The sequence below is a fragment of the Sander vitreus genome, chromosome 16 (assembly GCF_031162955.1).
Source record: "Sander vitreus isolate 19-12246 chromosome 16, sanVit1, whole genome shotgun sequence".
NCBI lineage: Eukaryota > Metazoa > Chordata > Actinopteri > Perciformes > Percidae > Sander > Sander vitreus.
The window spans coordinates 7,780,308-7,801,612 of NC_135870.1; the positions used below are offsets into that span (position 1 = coordinate 7,780,308).

A 21,305-nucleotide genomic window follows, 5' to 3' on the forward strand; every position below is an offset into this window, starting at 1 on the left:
TGCTTTTCCTAATATGACATGTCAACATGTCTGCCGTGAAAAAGGTCTATGGGAAATATTTGAATTTGAACGAGAAGCCAAACACAAAAGGGGCTTTTAATAGTGCCTTTAGTAGCGTATAAGTAGGCAGCATGTAACCCAGTAAGTGTGTGAATTAACTTCACCTTCTCTTCCAGATGGCATCGAGTGGCCATCAGTGTGCACAAGCAGACCATCACCCTCATTCTGGACTGTAAAAAGAAGACCACCCAGAAGCTGCTCCGAAGCCCCAACCCCATCATCGATACCAAGGGAATTGTAGTATTTGGAACTAGAATACTTGATGAAGAAGTCTTTGAGGTAAGCATTATACTTAAACTCCTAATCTACATGTTTTAAACGGTATTCATTTATTCTATTATTGCACTATTTAGGACTGTGTGTATGTTGAGTCAGTGTCATTTTTACCAGACGCACACTAGTTTTCCACTCAACTACGTCCATTTGGTACGTGTACGTGTGAATTGATTGTGCCAAAGTGGTATCAATGAATTGATTTATAGTTTTGACAACATGCTTTTTTTGCATCTCCTGTTATATGCTATTTTCAACGCTGTACTAATCAGGTTTAGTAAGTAAGTAAGTAAGTACATCAGTAAGTACAACAGCCCTTTCTGTGGACGATAATCAGGACAGCTTGACTTTGATTTAAAGTCCTTAATCAAATGAGATAAAAGAAAACGATTCTCCATTCTAAATACAGTACAGACACATGTGGCCATGGTGCAAGATGGTGGTCATCGTCATCCATCCCCAATCCCCATTCTGCGTGTCATGGCGCCCGGAATGGGGACTGTGGTCGCGACCACATCCTCTATATATGTGTGGATTTAGCTGGTGGAACCCCCAGCTTCTGATTCCCCGACCTCTGTAACGCACTCACACAATCGCAAATCAAATTTAATTTAAGGTGCCATATATTCCACTACTTACACACAAAAACACAATGTCGCTGGATTCGGTTCTGTTCCAACTGTGCTGCATTTGTTTGCCGTCCAACTCTGCATCTGTTGTTGCTGTTTTGAAGTTACGCCTCATTGTGGTTAAAACCTACAAGTCAAACTGTTATATTTCTGTTTGTGGTTTCATGTTTGAACTGTTTCTCCGAATTGGCTGCAACATTTCTCATTACAGAGGTTTTTAACAAGCGGTGACAGGTTTTCATTATTAGAATGAGGGCTTTACTTCTTCCTTTCTGCTCTTTTTGTCTTTGGAAAAGCTTTGTGGCGGTAAGATGGATGTTAATCTGTCTAGTGAAAGGAAGCCTTTTTTGGGTTCATAAAATAGATAGCGGTACCGGATGTTATTCATTATATAATATAATACCTTTTTGTCTTTATCTACTTTGAAGAATCAGAGTTAGTTTGGATAGTGCCTGCCTTAAACAAGCGTTTGTGTGGATATCTGTGGCTCTTAAACATGACCCCTGTGAAGGACACACGCACACACACACACACACACACACACACACACACACACACACACAAAAGGCACACAAAAAGGCACACAAAGGCACAAGGCATAAGGAATAGTGTTGTCTTTGTCCCGTCAGAGTTGCGCTTGTTTAAAAGGGGATTAGTCTGTGAGGCTGAGGCCCTCAATAATAATTAGTAACAGAAGCTGAATGATGTGACTTATGCTGAGCCAGCTGACCTTTGACCTCACTGCTGCTCAGCGAGAACAGACAACAAAAAAAAAAATGAAATATGACATCACTTCCCCCCCACAATCCCTAAGGTTGCCAAGCCATAGGGGAGATAGATGATGATGGGATATAAGCTTCATTTCTTTCCCTCAGTCAAAACCATTAATCACAACCTCACAACCAAAGCTACATTTCAAGAAAGACAATATGTACAGCACTGTATATGTAAGCATTTATTTCCACAGCAGTGTTAGATGTGGTTCATGAGTGAAGCAGGGAAGTACAACACTGTTTTATATTACAGGGATTAAATTCCAGTGAACTTGTTGACTTGAACTATTTAATGAGGCATACATACAGATGTTTTGGGTGTGTGTTTGTGTATGTGTGTTATAGCTATTATTTAGCCGAAGCCCTAATGGCCACTAGTAAATTCCTCCAGTTGGCAGCAGGATGACTGCATTTATCCCGTACAGTTGTAATTCTGCTGTAATTTTTACTATTGCCTGTAGCATACTCTACATGAGATTGGGGTGATACAGGAACAATTTAAATCTTTGCCAGCAATCAAAGCGTTACCGTGGGAACAGACAGATATTTTGTGTGAGATGTTTAAAGCCCTCCTGCTGTGTCTGCCAGTTGGGAGACAGGACAGGCTCCAGTGCGTGCAGAAAACGGAAAATATGCCACATAGTTTCCAAATTATGCTCAGGCCGCGCTCCCTTCCTCCTCTTACTCCCTTCTCCCCTCTGTAGTTTAGTCTGATCCTGTGTTGACTTTTGCCAGAGTCAGTTACCACCAAGAGATGGTGAGCATAAAACAAAAACAAAAAAACGTATGCGATTTCACCTGGAGGCCAATTAATTCAGCTGACTTTAAAAGTCTACGATTTCCAGTCAGCCTCTTTAGAAAAACAAGCATGTAAAAGGGGAAATAATAAGACAGAGCAAAAACACCTTTTGAACTGTCAATTTGAGAGAGCTGTTTCTGACAGCATTGATTTGATTTCTCAAAAGTTTTTCTTTGGAGTCACAATATATTCCCTTGCATCATAAGGATGACTGCTAGGAAAGAATTTCCCCGAAAAAGAAGAGATAATAAATGTGGAGAACAAATATTTGCATACAGACTTGAGGAGGGACAGGTCATCTGATTTTTAAAACCTTTGAGTTAAAGTGAACAGTGTGTTTTTTCCTCTTCCCTTTCTTTACATACAGCAGTCAAGCGGCAAGTACTACTTACTCTAGGCTGAGGTGGTTTGTGGTTTGGTTTCTAACATGGTTATTGTGGTCACAGAGACAGCGTCTACCCTCTATAAGTACCATAATGTTATTTTTTTTTCTTAATAGCTTGCATAAGAGTACTGTAGCGTGTGCCAGTAAAGACTATGAAGGTAATTAAGGTGATGATTATGTCAGAAGACAGGTATTTTACCTGCTAATCAGTGCTCATCTGTTGCAAATGAAATAGTAATTACTCCCTTATAATGACTGTAATGCACATGTTCAAATCTGTCATTAAGAACCATTATCTTAAGTAAAGTCCGGCTAATGACTTTGATGATTTTTTGTGATGTTGTTTGTCTTCGTGACTGTAGGGTTATGGATGTTGAAAGCATGTGTGTATTTCCAGTGTGTTTTAATCTCTGTTGTTCAGTATTTAGGACCTGCATGACATAGTCCATCTGCAGAATGTGTCCCTTGATTTCCGTGTTCACTGTTCACAGTTGTTTTTTTCTGTTCGTGTGCCAAGAAAAAACAGCAATAATTTCATGCCGATCCCTGGGTTCTAAGAAGCATTCAGTGAAATAAATGGCTGTGGTTGGTTCGAGGGAACACAAATGGGACAGATGGACCGCTTGGCCTCACTCAGAGGGGTCCACAAGGGACTTGAGTGAATCGAAGTAGCCGAGGCGGAGCTGTGCAAACACAAAAGTTGTTGTCTGGCCTCCATTGTTGCAGTCTGGGCAGAGCGAAAGCATCTGAGTCCAGTATGAATGTGGGCGATCATGTAGTGTAGTTTTTGTCACAGAAAGACAAAATCAATTTGGCATATTAGGGAGTTGGAGCAGAGTAGATCGGAAGAACAAGATGTTCGAAATTGAGAGTGTGGAGGAGCGAGGAAGCTGGAGCAGTAGGTTCGGGTAGTGGAGCCAAAACCTTTGGGCCATTCTCTGGAAAGAATGAGGAGCTCTCTCTCCGCTGATGTCAGTCTTGGAACAGTAACCATACCACATGACATCATCCAGAGGTTTCCTTGGTATCCGCTGATAGGCTGTCCCAGGCTGATGGTCGGAACAAGGGGGAGGGTCGGGGGTGGACGGGCATGTGTGTGGGTGGGGGGGTTGACAAGTTGGGGAGGATAGGTAGGGAAGCGTGATGTGCTTCGGAAGAGGAGGATTGAGGTAAATTAAATATATTGAAATAAAAGATTAGAGATGGAATGAGTGGGGGAGTTAAAGACAGTATGATACGAGTAAGGGGAGCAGCGCAAAGGGTTTGTGAGGCCTTTAATAGGGCTGGGATGAAGCGAGTTGTGTGGCTCCCATGGTGCAACCAGAGCCAGGAAAAAGTAGTAAAGACATGCAACACATGAGCTTGATGCTTGTTAAGAGCTTTAATATTGTGATGAGTTTTACACATCCTGTTTCCATCTTTGCCTCAGCACTGTTCTTCTTCTTTTCCTGCACTTCACTCAGCACTCCTTATTTACAGTTCACATGTTCCAGTCATCTAAGGTAAATATGTATTCACTTGTAGAGGCTCTCCTGATTTACATCTTGACTATTTGCAGAGAGGTTGACACCACTTTCCATATTTACAGTAGATTTTCCAAATTTGGAATCCGATTTAAGCCCATTTTGGCCCAGTGTCTGAGGTAGTAGTAAAATTGGTTTGACTGATGTTTCCAGGCCTTGACTGGTCTTCTGTTTTATTTTTTGTCATTGGCTACACACTGCTCTAGTGAAGCTTCTGAATAAGTGGCTCCACAGTTCAACAATATTCACAAATGTACCTAGCCTCTTTGATTATCAGGTCTATCTTGGATGGGAAATGGCTAGATAATGGCTTCTTTAATGGAGCCCTATTAGAAGAGACCTGGAAATGTGATGCCCTGCTTTAGTCTTCTTGATTGGTCTGGTGCAGAAATATGAAGGGGGGTATACTATAGTTTAGCTTTTTTTTCACAAAGCACTAAAATCTGATCTCACGTGAACAGTTCTGAAAAGCGCTGTCTAATAAATTGAGTGTGAAATGGTTGAGAATGCGTTGATTAGATCAATAAATGCCTATTCAGAGGTGTGACCACAAGTTTAGTCCTTGGCAGCATTGAACCACCAATCACAGTTGATTTACATACAGCAAACAGCTCGGACAAGGTTTGGAGGTATGTACCAGAAGCAAGGTGCTGTGAATCCACCTCAGTCATCTTACACTCAGTTGCCAGTTTATTAGGTGTATAGGTCATTGATATAAATGGGATGGACAAAATAATGCAAACACCCGCACAACGTAATACAATGAACAGCACCACAAACTATAGCCTCCAAAACGATCATGAAGTTGAATTAACACCTTTCTAAAACTGAACATTATATTTTTCCTGAAGGTAGCATGTATTGCAGTACTGTTGTATTAGACTGTATTAGGTTTAGCTAGACCAGTGGTTCTCAACCTTTTTTTGTGCCATCGCCCCCCCCCAATCCATTATGCAGGTCCCTAACCGCCCCCCATCAAAAAAGATGTTGGCTAGTTGCCACGAATATTAATGATTACGCCCTAATATTAGGCCTTTTATTGTTGTTACTATTTTTATCAAAAATAATCAAAAAATCATTTCATTGAATGACATATTTATTAGTTTCCCAGGTATCAAAAAAGCCATGTGAATAGAAATTATATTTACAGGTGTTTAAAAAAATGCAACCATTTGACATTCAATTTAAATAACAGCAGCCAATCAGAACGACTGGATATGTAACATTCAAACTTGAATTAGGTATTACAAACACTAACAGTAGCCAATCAGGAACAGCTAGCAATTTAACATTCAAATCTTTTTTTTTTATTCAAATCTAAATCTATAATTGAATTGTTCCAACGGAAAACAAGCTGGCACTTATCAAGGGGTAAAAGCAGAAGGATTTACTTCCGCGTGAAAATAAGTTTACAACCTTTGAAAGTTAGTGAGAGCCCTTTGTTGATGCTTAGAAGAGTATAGGTTTGCTATCGCCTGTCTTGCGAGTAAATAGCTTTGGAGAAACGCAACCCCACATCTTGAGGAGGTGTGAGAATCCCGTACAATAAACAGTTACATCACTGCCTCTATCGCTTCCACAAGAAAGTTGTAAAACACCAAACACAAGCCCTGAACTGCCAAACAACAAAGCACAGTCGATGTCTCTCGCTCGTCTCTTTTCTTTCTCTCTTTCTCCGTGAAATGAAGCTGCCTTCAGGTGCGGTAGGAAACGTTGCGTTCTATAAACGATCTGACGAAAAACTGTTACTGTGAAATATTACTGCGAAATATAAAGTCTACTTGTGCTACATTGGTGGGCTTAAAGAACACAACCGGACGTCGCTCCACCCTGCGGCGATTGCTTTTTTGTTTTAATTATCTGAACGCAGCTTCACGCTGAAGTATGGGGCTCATTTAAGATGATGCTTTGACGTCCAGTTTCCGTGAAGGCAGCACGGAGCTGCGCCAAACAAAGCTGGCAGAAGCACAGAAGAGAAGAAGAGTTACGATATACCGTCTCGTCCAGTCGCAGTGCCGTGAACTGGCAGGTTTTAATGTCGCAGACCACTGTTTTATGCAAGTAGTTTAAAGTGTAAACATGTATTGTTATTGTGAATCTTTGGTTTAAACTAGCTTTCAAACAAACGCCCCCCAAGGGCACCTCAACGCCCCCCTTTCCAAAATATTGCTTCCAGCGCCCCCCCGTCATCTTCTGAACGCCCCCTGGCGGGCGGTACCGCCCCCGTTGAGAAACACTGAGGCGTACACAATTAACTGATTACTTAGTGTATTTTGCTGCAATGTCGAGTGCAAATGTGTATGTCTTTCATCTGTCAAACTGCAAGTTTTCCCAAAGAAAATCAAGTCAGTGGGGGAAACTGGCAACTGCAATCTGTCCCAGCTGGATTTAGGCATACAGTAATCCAGATGTTGAGATCCAGATGATAATGAATTATTACAGATTAAAGTGGAGAATTTACCGCTGTGTATTTCACTGTGTTATAATGAAACCATAATGTCCCTTTTGAATGGTATGTTGTGGTATAGTGTTGTAGTCAACTATATACCTTTAAACACCCAAAACATTTTCCCAAAGCAAACAATATTAAATCCATATTTATTACATTTACATTGCTGTAGTCCCTTTGTCTGCATTATCTTGTCCAAGGTATAGGTCATGCTTCACTGTCAGAACACACTACCTATATACAATTCAGGCTGAGGAATGGGACGTAGACTTCAGTAGCCCCAGGGAAGATGGAGTTTCCACCATGGATAATTAAGAGAATTTCCCTAACGCATGTCAGATGTTTGTCTTTCTCCCCCGTATTCCCTCTGTTATTCCTTTACTGTGTCAGCAAGGCCTGAAGTGTGCCCTCAGCACTTTTTTATGTAGATTTCAGCAAATGGCCAAGCCAAACACTCAGAATCTACGTCTGTTAGATGAGGCGAGCTGCTTTGGTTTCCCCCACCCCAAATGAACAGGAAATGTGAATATGGCTTCCCATAGTGCTCAGAGACGTAGAATTAAAATCTTATACAGTAGGGAGTGTGATGGGGGCTGGGAAGCTGAGGATTGAAATGATGGTGAGGCCTAGATGCAATCCAAAAAAACAGAACAGTGGCAAAGAGGTGGGGGAATGGTTAAGGGGCTGCGCGGTGGATAAGTGGGGTGGCAGACAGGCCTGTTGCTCTTGGCAGCTGCTCTGAGCGCTGGGATTGAGCTATAGTCTGGAGGGGAAAGTGTATGTGGATGAAACTGTACTTGATGTCTGGTAAAAGTTGAATTCTGTAGATTTGTTTGAATGAAATTTCTCTGTAGGCCTGTGTGTGTATGTACTTACACAGCCATTTAGACAATGCATATCTACTTTGTTTATGTGTACACGTGCAATTTTTGTGTGTGTGTGTGTCCATGCTGATTAATGGCCTCTGTGCGGCGGGCTGACCTCTGCAACGTGTTGTTTGGTTTTTGTGGTCAGGTTGGAGTTTGCCCAGGCGCTGGGACTGCGAGTGTGCTGGTGTGGGCTGGCAGAGGGACCAAGGCCTGGCTCAGAGCTCAGGGGTGAATGTGTAATTATGTTGTGAAAGTAGCTCGCCTTAAAATGCAGCCAGATCGTGGACCTCCCAGAGTCTTATCCTGCTCTGTGGGGCCCTCCTACCCATTTTTTCCTTTGCTGACATATAATCCAGAAAAATGATGAGAAACTAGACTTGAGTTTTTCTCCTTTAAGCTTTTGTCTTAGTGTTGTGTGAGGCTTAAAAGGTAAACAGAGCCATTATCAGGTGTCCCTGGGGATGTGAAGGTATAATGAGCATTGGTTTGTGCTGTTTAATTTGATGCTATGCTGCTCTAAGTCAAGAAAGTGCAAGCCCCCTTAAACTGATCAGCAGGGGGTCGCATGACATCATCTCCGGACCATACTCTAATTGAAATAAGCCTTTCTTGGACTCCCTTCACCCCATGCATAAAATATATGTGTTTGTGTAAGAAAGAGAGGAAGAGAACATATATGCATGAAGTTCGTTCTGTGACGCTCGTGTAGCAATAATGTACCCCATTCATTAGCTGTCCATTTTGTCGTGACGATTTTGAAACCGCAGCGATGTTGCTTTCCATGCCATGCATCATATCAGATTCAGAAGTGGGAACACAATGAACTCGGTCCACCCTGGACGATTGTGGGTCAGGTTCAGATGGAGACAAATGTTTGGCTTCATGCTCACTAGAGCACTCTCCTGCCCCCACCTGGACACAACCAGAACATCCAGCAGGGATTCATGTGTGGCCAAAACAGGGTGAGGTTCGGGAACGAAAGCCAAAAAAGTTGATGCGACATTTTTATAAATACAATACATAAAAGAATAGATGAATCTCAACAATCTTAAGTGTTATTGATCAGCCTTTGTTCCACTTTTGTAATCTAATCTCGTAAACTGCAGCCCTGTAATCACTTATGGATTTCATGTGCATGCTTTGTGTGTGCATGCAAGTGTCCTCAGAAGTTTCTTTAACACAAAGCATGTGAAGTGAGATCGACCGTCGCTCACAGCCACAGGCAATGGCTTTTCCACCAGAGCATTGGCCAGGAGAAGAGTCATATTTCAGCTGAGTCCAGGGAGATGCTGACAGCAGCAACCCTGTTATTGTCTGAAATTTCTTCCTTAAGCACCACTCTGATGTACCACATGATGCTCCAGAGTGAAAAATGTCGCTGTCCCCTCTCAAAAATGAAAGCTGATTGCATGCCTTTTATGGTTCCCCCAGAGGTTTGGGTGTGATTGTATAATTCAATTTTTTCTCCTTTGGTGTGCTCTGTTTGGGTGTGGGATTGGTGGTTTGTGCGTGTCTGTGTGTGCATGTGTTGCTGTATATTAATCATTTCACATATATTTTAGTCTGGTTTTGTGTCATGCATCAGCTTCCATTGATGTGACTTGAAGTGAGGAATAAGCTATAATATTGTGTTCTTTTTAAGTGTTGGGTTAAACCAATTAGCGTTATCACATTCTGAATCCCTGAGTCTGCACATACAGTGCTTGCGGTGTCATCAAAATATAGAGAAGTTGCCTCCATGTACAGGAATGGAGTAAATATCTCATTCTTTAATGGGCTTCTGGACTGAGTATCTAGCGCCAGAATACTAAATGGGAAATTTGGCATTAGCATACAGCTGGAGTACAGTATAGGAATATTTACTGCTTTCCTACATCTGTAAAACATCAGCTTATATAACGTTTGGCACCAGAATCTGTAGAGCGACGTGTGGTGAAAAGAGCAGCTCTGGCTCAAAGAAAGGAAATCAGAACCAGCTTTAGTGGTTGTCACGGTGGATCAAGACTTTGACAATAGTTTCACTGTGAAGGTGTGCAGTTTCATGGAAGCAAATGCACCGTATGCCTTTTTTTATATTAACACAGAAATAAATGATATGTTATATAAGATGGAGGGTGAAAAGAAAATAAGTAAGCATATTTTTGTGATGTAAGCCTGTCAAATACAGACCATTTTACATATAGTTCATCATTGTTTATATCTGATCAAAATCAGATATCACTTCCCAATAATTATACATAATTATTACATCTATTTATTTGTATACAACTGTGGCTAACAATTAAAGGGGTATTATGTTTTCTGTAGCACTGGGGGAGCTTTGTCAAGTCTGAGAAAATAACCCTTGATGATGTCATTGTGATGTCATCAGGGTTATCTGGGATTGGGCTTGGAGTCCATGAGTTTACAACAGAAGGTTTGCGTTACGAACTGGTGTTAAGGTTGATAGACGTCTGCATTTACAAGGCACGGAGGGCCTAATGAAGAGTTAATGAAGTTGCATTATGGGAATTGTAGGATCCAGTGTTTTGGAGCCTCGCCTATCCTAAGGACTAGAAGTGATTTTTTTTTTTTACCATTCTTATGTCTTTCACCATTCTCCAGACTTCAGCTTAGTGCAGTGTTACGTTGCTAGAATGTCCCTCTAAGTGAAAAATAGTTTGTTGCTTCTTTGCCGATCCATCTGCATTTGGTTTTGTGCAGTGCTCAGTGCCTGGCCTCCCTTTTTTGTCCAGAACTTTTAACACAGAATAAAACTTCAGACGGCTGGAACTGTTTGTGCTGAATGGTCCAACACGCATGAGCACAGCTCAGCTCAGGCCCCATTCCCTATCCAGCTTCTTCTCATCCTTTTCCCCCTCTCGTATGCCTTTGGCTACCGAGTTAGTACAATCAAAAGCAGCCATCAGCTTTTGCAGCCTCAATAAGATCCTTATAACAGCGCCTCTAGGCATGCACACACCTCTTTCGGTGGCACGGCAGCTCAGTGGTCAAGTAGGCACTGCTGGGTACTGGGTTCAATCCCCCGTTATGGCCGGGCATTGCTGTGTGGAATTTGTGTGGGTTTCCTCTCACCATAAAGACATGCAAGCCCATTGTCCTTGAGGTAGGCACTGGCATTACAACTGGAGTCACTGCTGATTAGTTAGGAGTTTAATGCAGAGGATACATTCCTTGTATGTGTAAATTTACTTGGCAAATAAGGGAAATATATATATATATATATATATATATATATATATATATATATATATATATATATATATATGTATTCCTGTCACACATCATTAAACTCATTCTGCCATGATGCGCTCTCAGTGCTGCGAGGATGTTCTCATTAATGCCTAGGTGTATGGTTAATTATCTCAACTGGTACAATTAAGATCACACCACTTGTGGTCAGGATCTACGCTGACATTCCTTTGGCTGCTCTGGGAGATGGAGAAAGAGAGTGTGGAGGAAAAGAAAAAGGAAAGCAGAAAAATGGCATATTATGAATAGGAAAGCAGTTGCAATGCTCCAGACGGCAGGGCTGTTTTGTTGAACAGAGGGCTTATTCCTCATTGAATGTGACCTCATTTCAAACACTCTGAATTCCCATCATCCCCTTTCTGCGCAGCTGTTACACACAGTCTTGCCAGGATAAGGGAAAGACTGACTGTCAGACTGATACCAAGTATAGGCTCCTTACAGATCCCGACTTTAGACAAATGGTACAGAGGTAGCCATTTGAAAGTTTCCTGGGAGCTCCGAGTTCATAGCTGGGAGAGTAGTGTAATGGCTACTCCAATTTTTCTGTCTTGGAGGAAGTTTTGTGATTTGTTTTCCTGCATCCACCATTAGCACCACTGATAGCATAAGCCAAGGCCGGAGCAGGAAACATCATCTCGTGGAGTGTTTTGCGAGAGTTACTAAAGGATGCAGGAGAGAGGGAGTACTGTGTGGAATGTTCGAGTGTAGCAGTGGGACTGGTGCTCCTCAATGAAATGTCACTGGTTAGACCACAAATGCAATCCATTTATGTTTGTCAGAAAAGACAGCTATCTGAGGAGAATTTCAGCTGGAAAGACATGTTGAGAGGTTTCATATTTTCAGCAATTGGACATAATCAAGAACACTTCATCTTCTGTGGTGGTCTGTTCCTAACGTTATTCTCATACCCTCCCCCCCCCCGAAACTAAATTTGTTTCAGCTACGTTGACATTGTATTTGATTAATGTGGAATGACTTCACTGCATTGGGAAGTGTGATCAGGACATGTTTGGATAGACACAATACAGCGTTTTGGTGCCATATGCATTCTGTTAAGAAACATGTGGCAAACACACACACACACACACACCCAACTCCCTATGTAGCCCGGGGATCCTTCTGAGCCTTTTCTCTTTTCCCTCTTGTTCTCTCTTGCTCTTTTTCTATCAATCTCTGTTTCATTCTCTATCTCTCTTTCTTTAAATCCCTCACGTCTGCTACTATCCCCCCCACACCCCCCACCCTGCACCTCAACTTAGTATATGCACACACTGATGGCTCAGGTCAGCTACCTAATCTGCAGGTCTGCTCATGTTCTCCATGTCACACATGCTAAGTTGATGCATTTATCTTACACAATCAGCTCAAAGGCAAAATCACTCATGTCTTCAGATCTAGGGCAGGGCTAATGCTCTTCAAAATCTATCATCGTGTGTGTGTGTGTGTGTGTGTGTGTGTGTGTGTGTGTGTGTGTGTGTGTGTGTGTGTGTGTGTGTGTGTGTGCGTGTGTGTATGTTGTGTGTGTGTGTGTGTGAGCTATGGCTGCTCGATTATGGAAAACATAATCATGATTATTTTAGTCAATATTGAAATCACGACTTTTTTGGAAGATGTTGCAATTATTGAACTTGGGGAAAAAAAACTGGGGAAAAGTCAACAGTGAAAACACATTGTGAAATTCCCCTCAATACTTTCCCCATTTGAACTTTTTTTTCCATTCAGAACACAATACAAAATAAGAGTTTACTTGAAAAACGTAACGTGCAAAACAATTGTTCGATTATTCTGTTTTTGTGATCATTAGGAGCTGAAATTGTAATCGCGATTATGACTAATGTGAGCCTGTGTTTGTCTGTCATCTTCCCCCCCCCCACCCCACCCCACCCCACCAGCTACATGAAGTCTCAGTTGTTCTCTTGTAACTCTGTTTGCTGTAAGCTTTTCGTCTCACACTCCGGTGCTCAGCTCTGATTCAAAACGACAATCTTGAACCCGGGACAAAGTTGTTCATCGTTTAGTCAGCCTTAGATTCCCCTGGCTTGACCTAGTTTCAGGACTGCCTGTTCTGCGTGTGATAATGCTGCTCGCAGATGTTCTCCCTCATCTTTATTTGTTTATGTGCTTTCATTTCCCCCCAGGGGTCACTGAGTGTGAGACTGCCGTCTCTGTCACTGACGATTGTTTGCTTGTTATTTTTTTTATTTATTTTTTTACATGCATGACTTGTAGCTCTGTCCAGTGCATCTCATGACTTCCTGTTTCTTGTGGTTTCCAGGGAGACATCCAGCAGCTAATGATTGTAGCAGACCACCGTGCTGCCTATGACTACTGTGAGCACTACAGCCCCGATTGTGAAGTGCCAGTGCCAGACCAGCCTCAGAACCAGGACCCCAACACAGATGAATATGTGAGTAACCAGACCTTTTATCATTTGGATATGTTTAGAGCTGCACAGATGAATTGATTAGTTGTCAACTATTAAATGAATTGCCAACTATTTTTGATAAACGATTAATCGGTTTGAGGAATTGAACACAAATTCTCTGATTCCAGCTTCATACGTGAATATTTTCTAGTTTCTTCCCTCCTCTTTGACAGTAAACTGAATATCTTTGAGTTGTGGACAAAAAAAAGATAATGGGCTTTGGAAAACACTGATCGCCATGTTTCACCATTTCCTGATATTTTATAGAGCAACAACTATTCGATTAATTGAGAAAAAAAAAACGAATCACAGTCAAGTCAAGTCAACTTTATTGTCAATTCTGCGTCATGTGCCAGACATACAGAGTAATTAAAAATACATTTCTCTCCTACTATAATATAAAAGATAAGTAATATATACAAATAAGATTAAAAAAAAAAGATAAGTAATATATACAATTAAAAAAAGATATGGAATATGTACAATACAGTAATACGTTCTAAATAATGCAAATGTAAGGCAAAACCAAACAGTATAAAAAATGAAAGACAAAACATATTGAAAATACTAAAGATATTGAAAAGGAAAACACCACGCTGTCGGGACAGAGAGGGGTCGCTGTGTCCATACGCACCGCCATCTCAAAGTCAAATGTCATATTAATCGACAATGAAAATAATCGTTAGTTGCAGCCCGAAATATGTTCCTTTTTACTTTGTACCTTGGAGCTCACAGTGCAGCTTTGCGAACATAACATTGCTTAACAATACTAAAGATAATTCTGGTGGAGTTTTGCATACAGGACATTGTTGAGACCAGCAAATGAACCACCATGTGTTCTCGTAGCTGACCATACTCAAGGAAGTTAATATCCCTTAATCCATAATTGTCTGTAATACTCAAATCAGATCTTGGGTGGATCCTGTGTTGAAAAGAGCCTCTTGGCTTATACAGGAGAACTGCACTCTGCCAGAGGAAAGTGCTGACTGGGAAGAACAGGGTTATCAGGCTATGCAGATAGTTAAAACTGTTCAGGAATGATGTGGTGCCTGCCTAAGCCTGCATCCCTGCACTGTGTTGTTTTCTGCACTCAATACCAATACGCTGCATGCTGATTAAAGGTGTGTCAGAGAAGGGTTAAAAGAGGGACAGGCAGTCCTTCCTCTTGACCTTTTCCCTGCCCTGGGGCCCGTCAGTATGCCTGCAAGGTACACAAAAACCTGATCTGTGTTTTCTCTAACGATGTGTGACAGATTCATTAAGAAAGCACTGGAAAAGTAATTTGTCATTCACTCGTAACAAGTTGCAACATGGAGATGCAGCATGAGGTTTCCGCGAGTAGAAGGCATTCCTGTGTGCTTCTGATCGATGGCCAGTCTGTCGCACATAAGTCAGCCAGACCCAGCAGCAACAGAGCAGTAGATCATGTTTGGAAATCACCTTTTTAATAATTGATAGTTATTTTGTCTCTCTCAGTCAAATTCACTCTCAGTGTTGGTGTCGTGTTTCTCTCCTTTAGAACACGGAGGAGGACAGCTACTATTATGAATACCCTTACTATGAGGATGTGGATGGCAAGCCTTTTGATTCAACATCTGATACTGAGACTACCACAAAAGAAGCCAAGGTACTGTTGTCCTCCAATATACGTTTTGCCACAAATGGACTTCATGTATTAGTCTCTCCAGTCTCTCCACTGGCTCTCTGTCAAATGTATAATTCAGTCAGGCACCTGCATATGTGGCTGCAAACTACTGCAACCTTATTTATCAGCATGCTCCCTAAAGTCCATAATGTCCAATCTTTTGACTGTTCCTCGCACCCGGCTTAGGACCTATGGTGATCATTCTTTTGAGTCGGTAGCAACGAGACTCTGGAACACTCTGCCTCCTCCAATACGATCTGCTGTCTCTGTGGACTCTTTTGGAAATCAGTTGAAAACCTACTTTTTTTAAACATGCCCTTTATTTGTATGTATTACCTTGTGATTTTAATTGCACTTTGTTTTAATATGTATCATATTGTATGTTTTATGTAAAGCACTTTGTGATTTTGTATCCGTGAAAAGCACTATAAATAAACTTGACTTACTTACTCACTTAATGTAAATACAATCACATTGTTTCAAATGCACCAAAGTAAGCATTTCCTTTGTGCCTTACAGGGGACAGATGGAGACAGCGTGGTGACCAAAGTTGAGGAGGCTTTGAGGGGCGGTGTTGGTGTCACCGGCGGCAAAGTGTCCATCTCCAGTGGTTCATCCTCTGGCACTTCTTCCTCTGGTACATCCTCCAGCTCATCCAGCAGCTCTTCAGGTACTGCCACTGGCGGAGGAGAAGCCAACGGAGAGGAGACCAGCCCTTACGACAGCTACGACACCTACGGTAACTACGAGACCTACTACGACGAGGCCACGGCATCGCCCGATGCCGACACCTCTCGGCGTGTCACCATCACCAGCACCAGCATCGGCACCGGGGGGGAGCTGGATCTGGGAGCAGGGGGAAAGATTGACTTGGGTACAGGTGCCGGAATCGAAAGGCAGGTCATCACCGGCGGAGGAGGATCTTCTGTAACCATCTCCAGCAATAAGACATCAGTACGTTGACATTTATTACACTGACATCCTCACTTAGTTGTTGTGGGTGTGACCTGTAGGTCTAATATATGTATTGGTAAGCTGTTTGGAACATTTGAAATACTATTCTTTACTTTGTTACATAGTCTATGCAAGGCCTACCTGCACTTATGTGCGGGATACATAAGCAGTGCCTTCTTTGGGCCCTTCCTCATGTTATAATCCACCAATCCACATGGGGGAAGCAAAGTCAGTGTGGATGTATTTAAAAATGCCACCATGAAGAAATACATTTTGTTTTTCATAGAAACCCCAATCATTGCTGCTTTGGGAAAATACATCTTACGCGGTAGAGATGAAATGATTAGTCGATGAATTGATACGTGAATTGATATTTTGATGATCAAACAAGACATTTAAAAATGTCAGCTGGGGCTTTAGGAGTCTGAGTTTTTATGACATTTTATAGAGCAAACAAACTTTAAATAATAATCTGCAGATGTATGTGTAGTAAAAATAATCCTTAGTTGCAGCCTTAGTACGCTCCATGTATGCTTTAATAGGTCAGAAATGCAAAGTAATGTTCTTGCATTTGTATGTTATTTGTGTACACAGGAAGTAAGCTCTTCATGATCGCTTACTTCCAACTGAAACAAGCAATGCTGCAAATTTCACTTTATTAACTAAATCTACGATTTTATAGGTAGGAAGTTCCTACGATGACTACGGCGACGGATATGACTATAACGTGGACGGCCATTACACAACTGGTGGAGATGGTGGCAGCAGCAGCAGCAGCACAGTTCATGTCAGTGGTGGAGGTGGCAGCAGCAGTACAGTCCACATTGGAGGTGGAGGAGGCAGCAGCAGCAGTACAGTCCACATTGGAGGTGGAGGAAGCAGCAGCAGCAGTTCTACCATCACCATCGGGGGCGGTTCTGACAGAGATGGTTCTGTCTCTGTGGGAGGATCTTCCGCCACTGGAGGGGGGTCGGCCAGCGCCGGCACCGGAGCAGGGGGATCCATCGCCACCGGAATGGGCGGCGGCGTGGAAGGCGATGGTGACTACACAGATCTGGAGGAAGGCTTCAAGGAGGAGAACGTTCCCGACTATGGCGATTTAGATGTCTACGATACCTACGGAGACCTGGATTATAACGGCAAAGAGGGCAAAGTGCTGCCTGCTGAGACCGATGAGTATTATGGACAGGTGAAAAATATTTGGAAGGACATACTGGCAAAGACATGATCTAGAAGATGAGGCGGATAGCATGATGAGGGTGTTGAAGGAGAGGGTCTGCTGATGATGTTTGTGTCTCTGTGTGTTTGGTGTGCAGGTCGACGGAGCTCGTGGCGAGAAGGGACAGAAGGGAGAGCCTGCTGTTATTGAGCCTGTGAGTATCACTATTTGAACAACATACTTGAGCAACAGATGTAGGCTGCGTGTGCGCACATGGGTGCGGGGATGTTAATATTTGCGAGTACATATGTATGAGCCACGTCTAAACACAATCCACCAATCATGGGCAGACACACTCATCATGGCCCACCAGACCTGTCTCATAGCATCTGTGGGCAAGGCCTGGCTCCTGGCTGGTCATCAGGACTACAGCATAAACATTATTAGGGATTATCAATAATCTCTTAACACAGTGTGGGTAGTGTGTGGGGGGAGGGAATACAAGAAGAACAAAAAAAAAATGGAGTTAGAAAGACTTTTCCTGCCTCTCTACCAAAAAACTTAAGCTGTTTTAAATAGAAACTGGTGGAATACATCCAGTCCTGACTGAAATACTCATACAGCATACAGGTGAGGACAACTCCTTTGGTTTGTTTGCAAAAGTACATAAGACACAGAAGGAAATGTTATCTCTAAAGCAGCTACAGCTGTTTTACTTCAAACAAATGTCACTGAGCTCCACTAAGTATACATCCTTCTGTGACTGAGTGTCTTCATGTTTATATGTGAGAGCAGAAAGGAGTGTGTGTCAAAGTCCACTTTCTAAGTGACCGTGTGTGTACTGTATGTTTGTGTGTGTGTGTGTGTGTGTGTGTGTGTGTGTGTGTGCGCGCACGTGTGTGCGCGTGTGTGTTCGCGCGTGTGCATGTGTGTAAGCATGTTCGAGGACTCATTACCAACCACCCAATGTGTCTTTTCTCTTGTAAACATTCAAAAAGCTGGAAATCACACACATACACACACACACACACACACACACACACACACACACACACACACACACACACATATGAACACATACACATTGTTTTCACACTGCAGGCTAGACAAAGGCCAAACCTGGGGAGTGTCAATGATCAAGTGCAGTAATTGTATGATGAAAATGCTCAAAGAGTACAGCTTGGGGGATTGATGAAAAACATCACAAAATTTAAATAAGTTTGGATAATGTGTGGGTTTCTGTCCTCATAAAAAATCAGAAAGCCAGCATGTTACCACAAGAGCAAACAAACAAGCAAAGCAATATCTCTGTAGCCACAGAGCTGCGACAATGCATCTGTGAGTCAGATGCTTGTAAGTCGTCCACGCGAACGGAGAAGTTTTTAGCGATAGGGAGGAATATATATGGTAGTAATGGACTTCCATAACTTCATTTAATGTATTTCAAAGCATAGCCAGATGTATAAACTGGCTTTATATCACATGCATGATAAAATATCAAATCTGGCAGTGTGAAGAAATTAATTATCACTTTAATTTCAATAGTACTTCCCTCTGCTTTTGTCCAGGTAGGAGAGCACCTAAGGGTGTCTTTGCATTTCAGTCTTTGCCAAAACTGAAATGACATTCAGGAATGTACATTAAGTTAGCAAAGACTTTGTGATGAAAGGTTGATAGGCGGGTGTGTTGGGACATGCATTCATGTACACTTACTACCTCCTTTAACCAGTTAGTAACAAGTTCCTGTGTTAATGAGTACAAAACACTCGCGAGTGCATCTGTACACTGTGAGATTGTTGCACGCAGACTTATGAATGAGGCCTGAGATAGTTGTGGGGACTCTTGTGGTAAGTGATGATTTCTGTACTCGTGTGTTTCAGGGAATGTTAGTGGAGGGTCCGCCTGGGCCTGAAGGGCCAACAGTAAGTCGAGCTTGCTCTCCTTCTTTACTTCCTCTCTTTTTTTTTTCTTGTCATCATCTTGTCATTGTTCTGTGTAATCTCTGTGTATAAATAAAAGCTGATAATGGTTTATGTCACCCATTCTGCATGCTACGTCCTATGGATAGGGAAATTCAAATTTTCAGTAGTGCTTTTCTGTAAAAAAAATCCCCGGACGCCTGCTTTGTAATGCAAAGGGTGTGGCCAAAACAGTTCCCCCAAAGAGATATGGACTTGTCCAGATGTTGAACAACTTAATTATTTATCTAGGACGATTTTTTTCAGACACAGTTGCTCTTGACACACTGCAGATGGAGTCCCACAGAGGCCAGCCATTCAAGCGTTGAGCTATAGACAAATAAAGAGCACCTCATAAAGGATTTACAACTCAACAAGCTGCCCCATATTGTATCATGCATTCCATTCCTCCGCCATGTGTGACCACTTTGCAAGATAATGGCGAGAACTTTTAGTGAAGCAAGTACTGCATTCTTTGTGACGCATTGTGCATGTACCATGTGTGTAAAATGAGATCTTTTGCTTATGATAGGGTCTCCCCGGACCCCCAGGTGCTTCTGGCCCACCAGGCAGTCCTGGAGATTCTGGAGAGAGGGTGTGTATAAATTCAAAAGTCACACTGATTTCCAAAGCTCTACAAATGCCAAAAAACGTTTCTGTGTATGTGTGTGTGTGTGTGTGTGTGTGTGTGTGTGTGTGTTTGTGTGTGTGAGTGTAATGATTTTTGTGTTATTTTCCGTCTAAGGGTCCTCCGGGTCGTTCTGGTCTTCCTGGTGCTGATGGTCTGCCAGGACCCCCTGGAACTGTCCTGATGCTGCCTGTAAGTAAAATACAACTGTTACAAAGAAAGCGCTGTGTTTTTATGTTTACCCACACCTAAAGCACAAAAACATTTTCCATGTGGCTGTACATCCTTGTTCAAAGCCAAGTATGACGTATCTTTCTCTTTTTTATCAATAACTCTGACATGTGGTTTACACAGTGTAGTGGAATGAAGGGGATTTCCTTTGAAACCAATTTTGATGGGCCTGACCATTACAAATATTTTGTAATGTAAATATGTGCTTCAGCAGCCCCTTGTGGTACGTTTATTAAATGAGCTAGCCCCCCCATCTCTATCATCTGTAGTGCTCACTCTCAGTTGTTTTGATTCCATAAACTCAAATCTGCGTATTAAAGGACTTTCTCTACCTACATACTTTTAACTTGTTCCACATTCTTTAGCCAGCATTTAAGTTGTCCTATCGTGTGTCCATCCAGGAAGTCGTCTAGCTTTAGACAGGAAGCAAAGCAATGCTGTCGGTTCTCTCTGTAGCTTCAGCTGCATCCAATGATTCGACTGCGACAGTTACACAGCCATGCTAATGACTTCCTACGCTGTCTACCTTTTTAAGTACCTCTTTCTTTTCCTTGTACTTGGAAGAGGTCTGATACCGCTGCCGTTGGATCTGATTAGTTGTGCAGATGTGAAGTTGTGGTTTCAGGGGTCCACAGAGCTGTCTGTGTGAGCCATGAGGCAAGCTCCGTCTGGACAGGAACTCAAGTCGTTCTGGTGTATCCACTGGCAGAAAGCACGGCTTGAAATCTGATCCTTGAGCTCCGGAGGCTAATGGGAAACATGCATTGTTGTTTCGCCCCTTCTTTCACCAGAGGAGTCTTTGGCTCAGTGTTAAAATTGTGGAATCAACATAACGGGGTTAAATTGATAATGAATTTTAACACTGTTTTTTTTTTTGCTTAAAGGGTCCAATGAATAGTGATGGATCTTCTCTTTGTTTTCTGTGGACAATCTGCCTTACCATAAGTTGGTGTAAGGTGAAAACAATAATGTAGTTCCCATCATAGTGTTTTTCTTTTGCTCTGGGCTCGCTAGTCAACAATTTGATGTAACAGAACATTTTGTTCAAAGTTCAGTGATGAATAGCAACGCATGTTGGAGAATGACGAAAAAGTGCTAAAAAAGCTGAAGAGAGAAAGAATCAAAGACGGACCAAAAGGCTCACAGATTGGCAGGAGGGAAAAAAAGAAATAGCTGCATATATTTGATTGTGGCTAATATAGCGAAGGGAACGGCCAATATTTAATCAAACTCTGGGATACTGTAGGATTTGCGCAATACTTGTGAAAAGTCTGTGCTCTGGAGACATTTGGT

At 42.2% G+C, this 21,305-nt stretch overlaps 1 protein-coding gene across 2 annotated transcripts in view; it reads left to right on the forward strand.

Annotated features, from left to right (window-relative positions):
* The window catches only part of col5a1 (procollagen, type V, alpha 1), an 82,443-nt gene that overhangs the window by 26,177 nt on the left and 34,961 nt on the right, over window positions 1-21,305 (forward strand). For both annotated transcript variants that reach the window (XM_078270639.1, XM_078270638.1), the window contains exons 4-12: window positions 177-339; window positions 13,288-13,419; window positions 14,957-15,064; window positions 15,602-16,036; window positions 16,719-17,225; window positions 17,353-17,409; window positions 19,076-19,117; window positions 19,686-19,748; window positions 19,899-19,973. In XM_078270639.1, coding sequence (XP_078126765.1) covers window positions 177-339; window positions 13,288-13,419; window positions 14,957-15,064; window positions 15,602-16,036; window positions 16,719-17,225; window positions 17,353-17,409; window positions 19,076-19,117; window positions 19,686-19,748; window positions 19,899-19,973 — 1,582 coding nt within the window. The remainder of the gene's footprint in view (window positions 1-176; window positions 340-13,287; window positions 13,420-14,956; window positions 15,065-15,601; window positions 16,037-16,718; window positions 17,226-17,352; window positions 17,410-19,075; window positions 19,118-19,685; window positions 19,749-19,898; window positions 19,974-21,305) is intronic.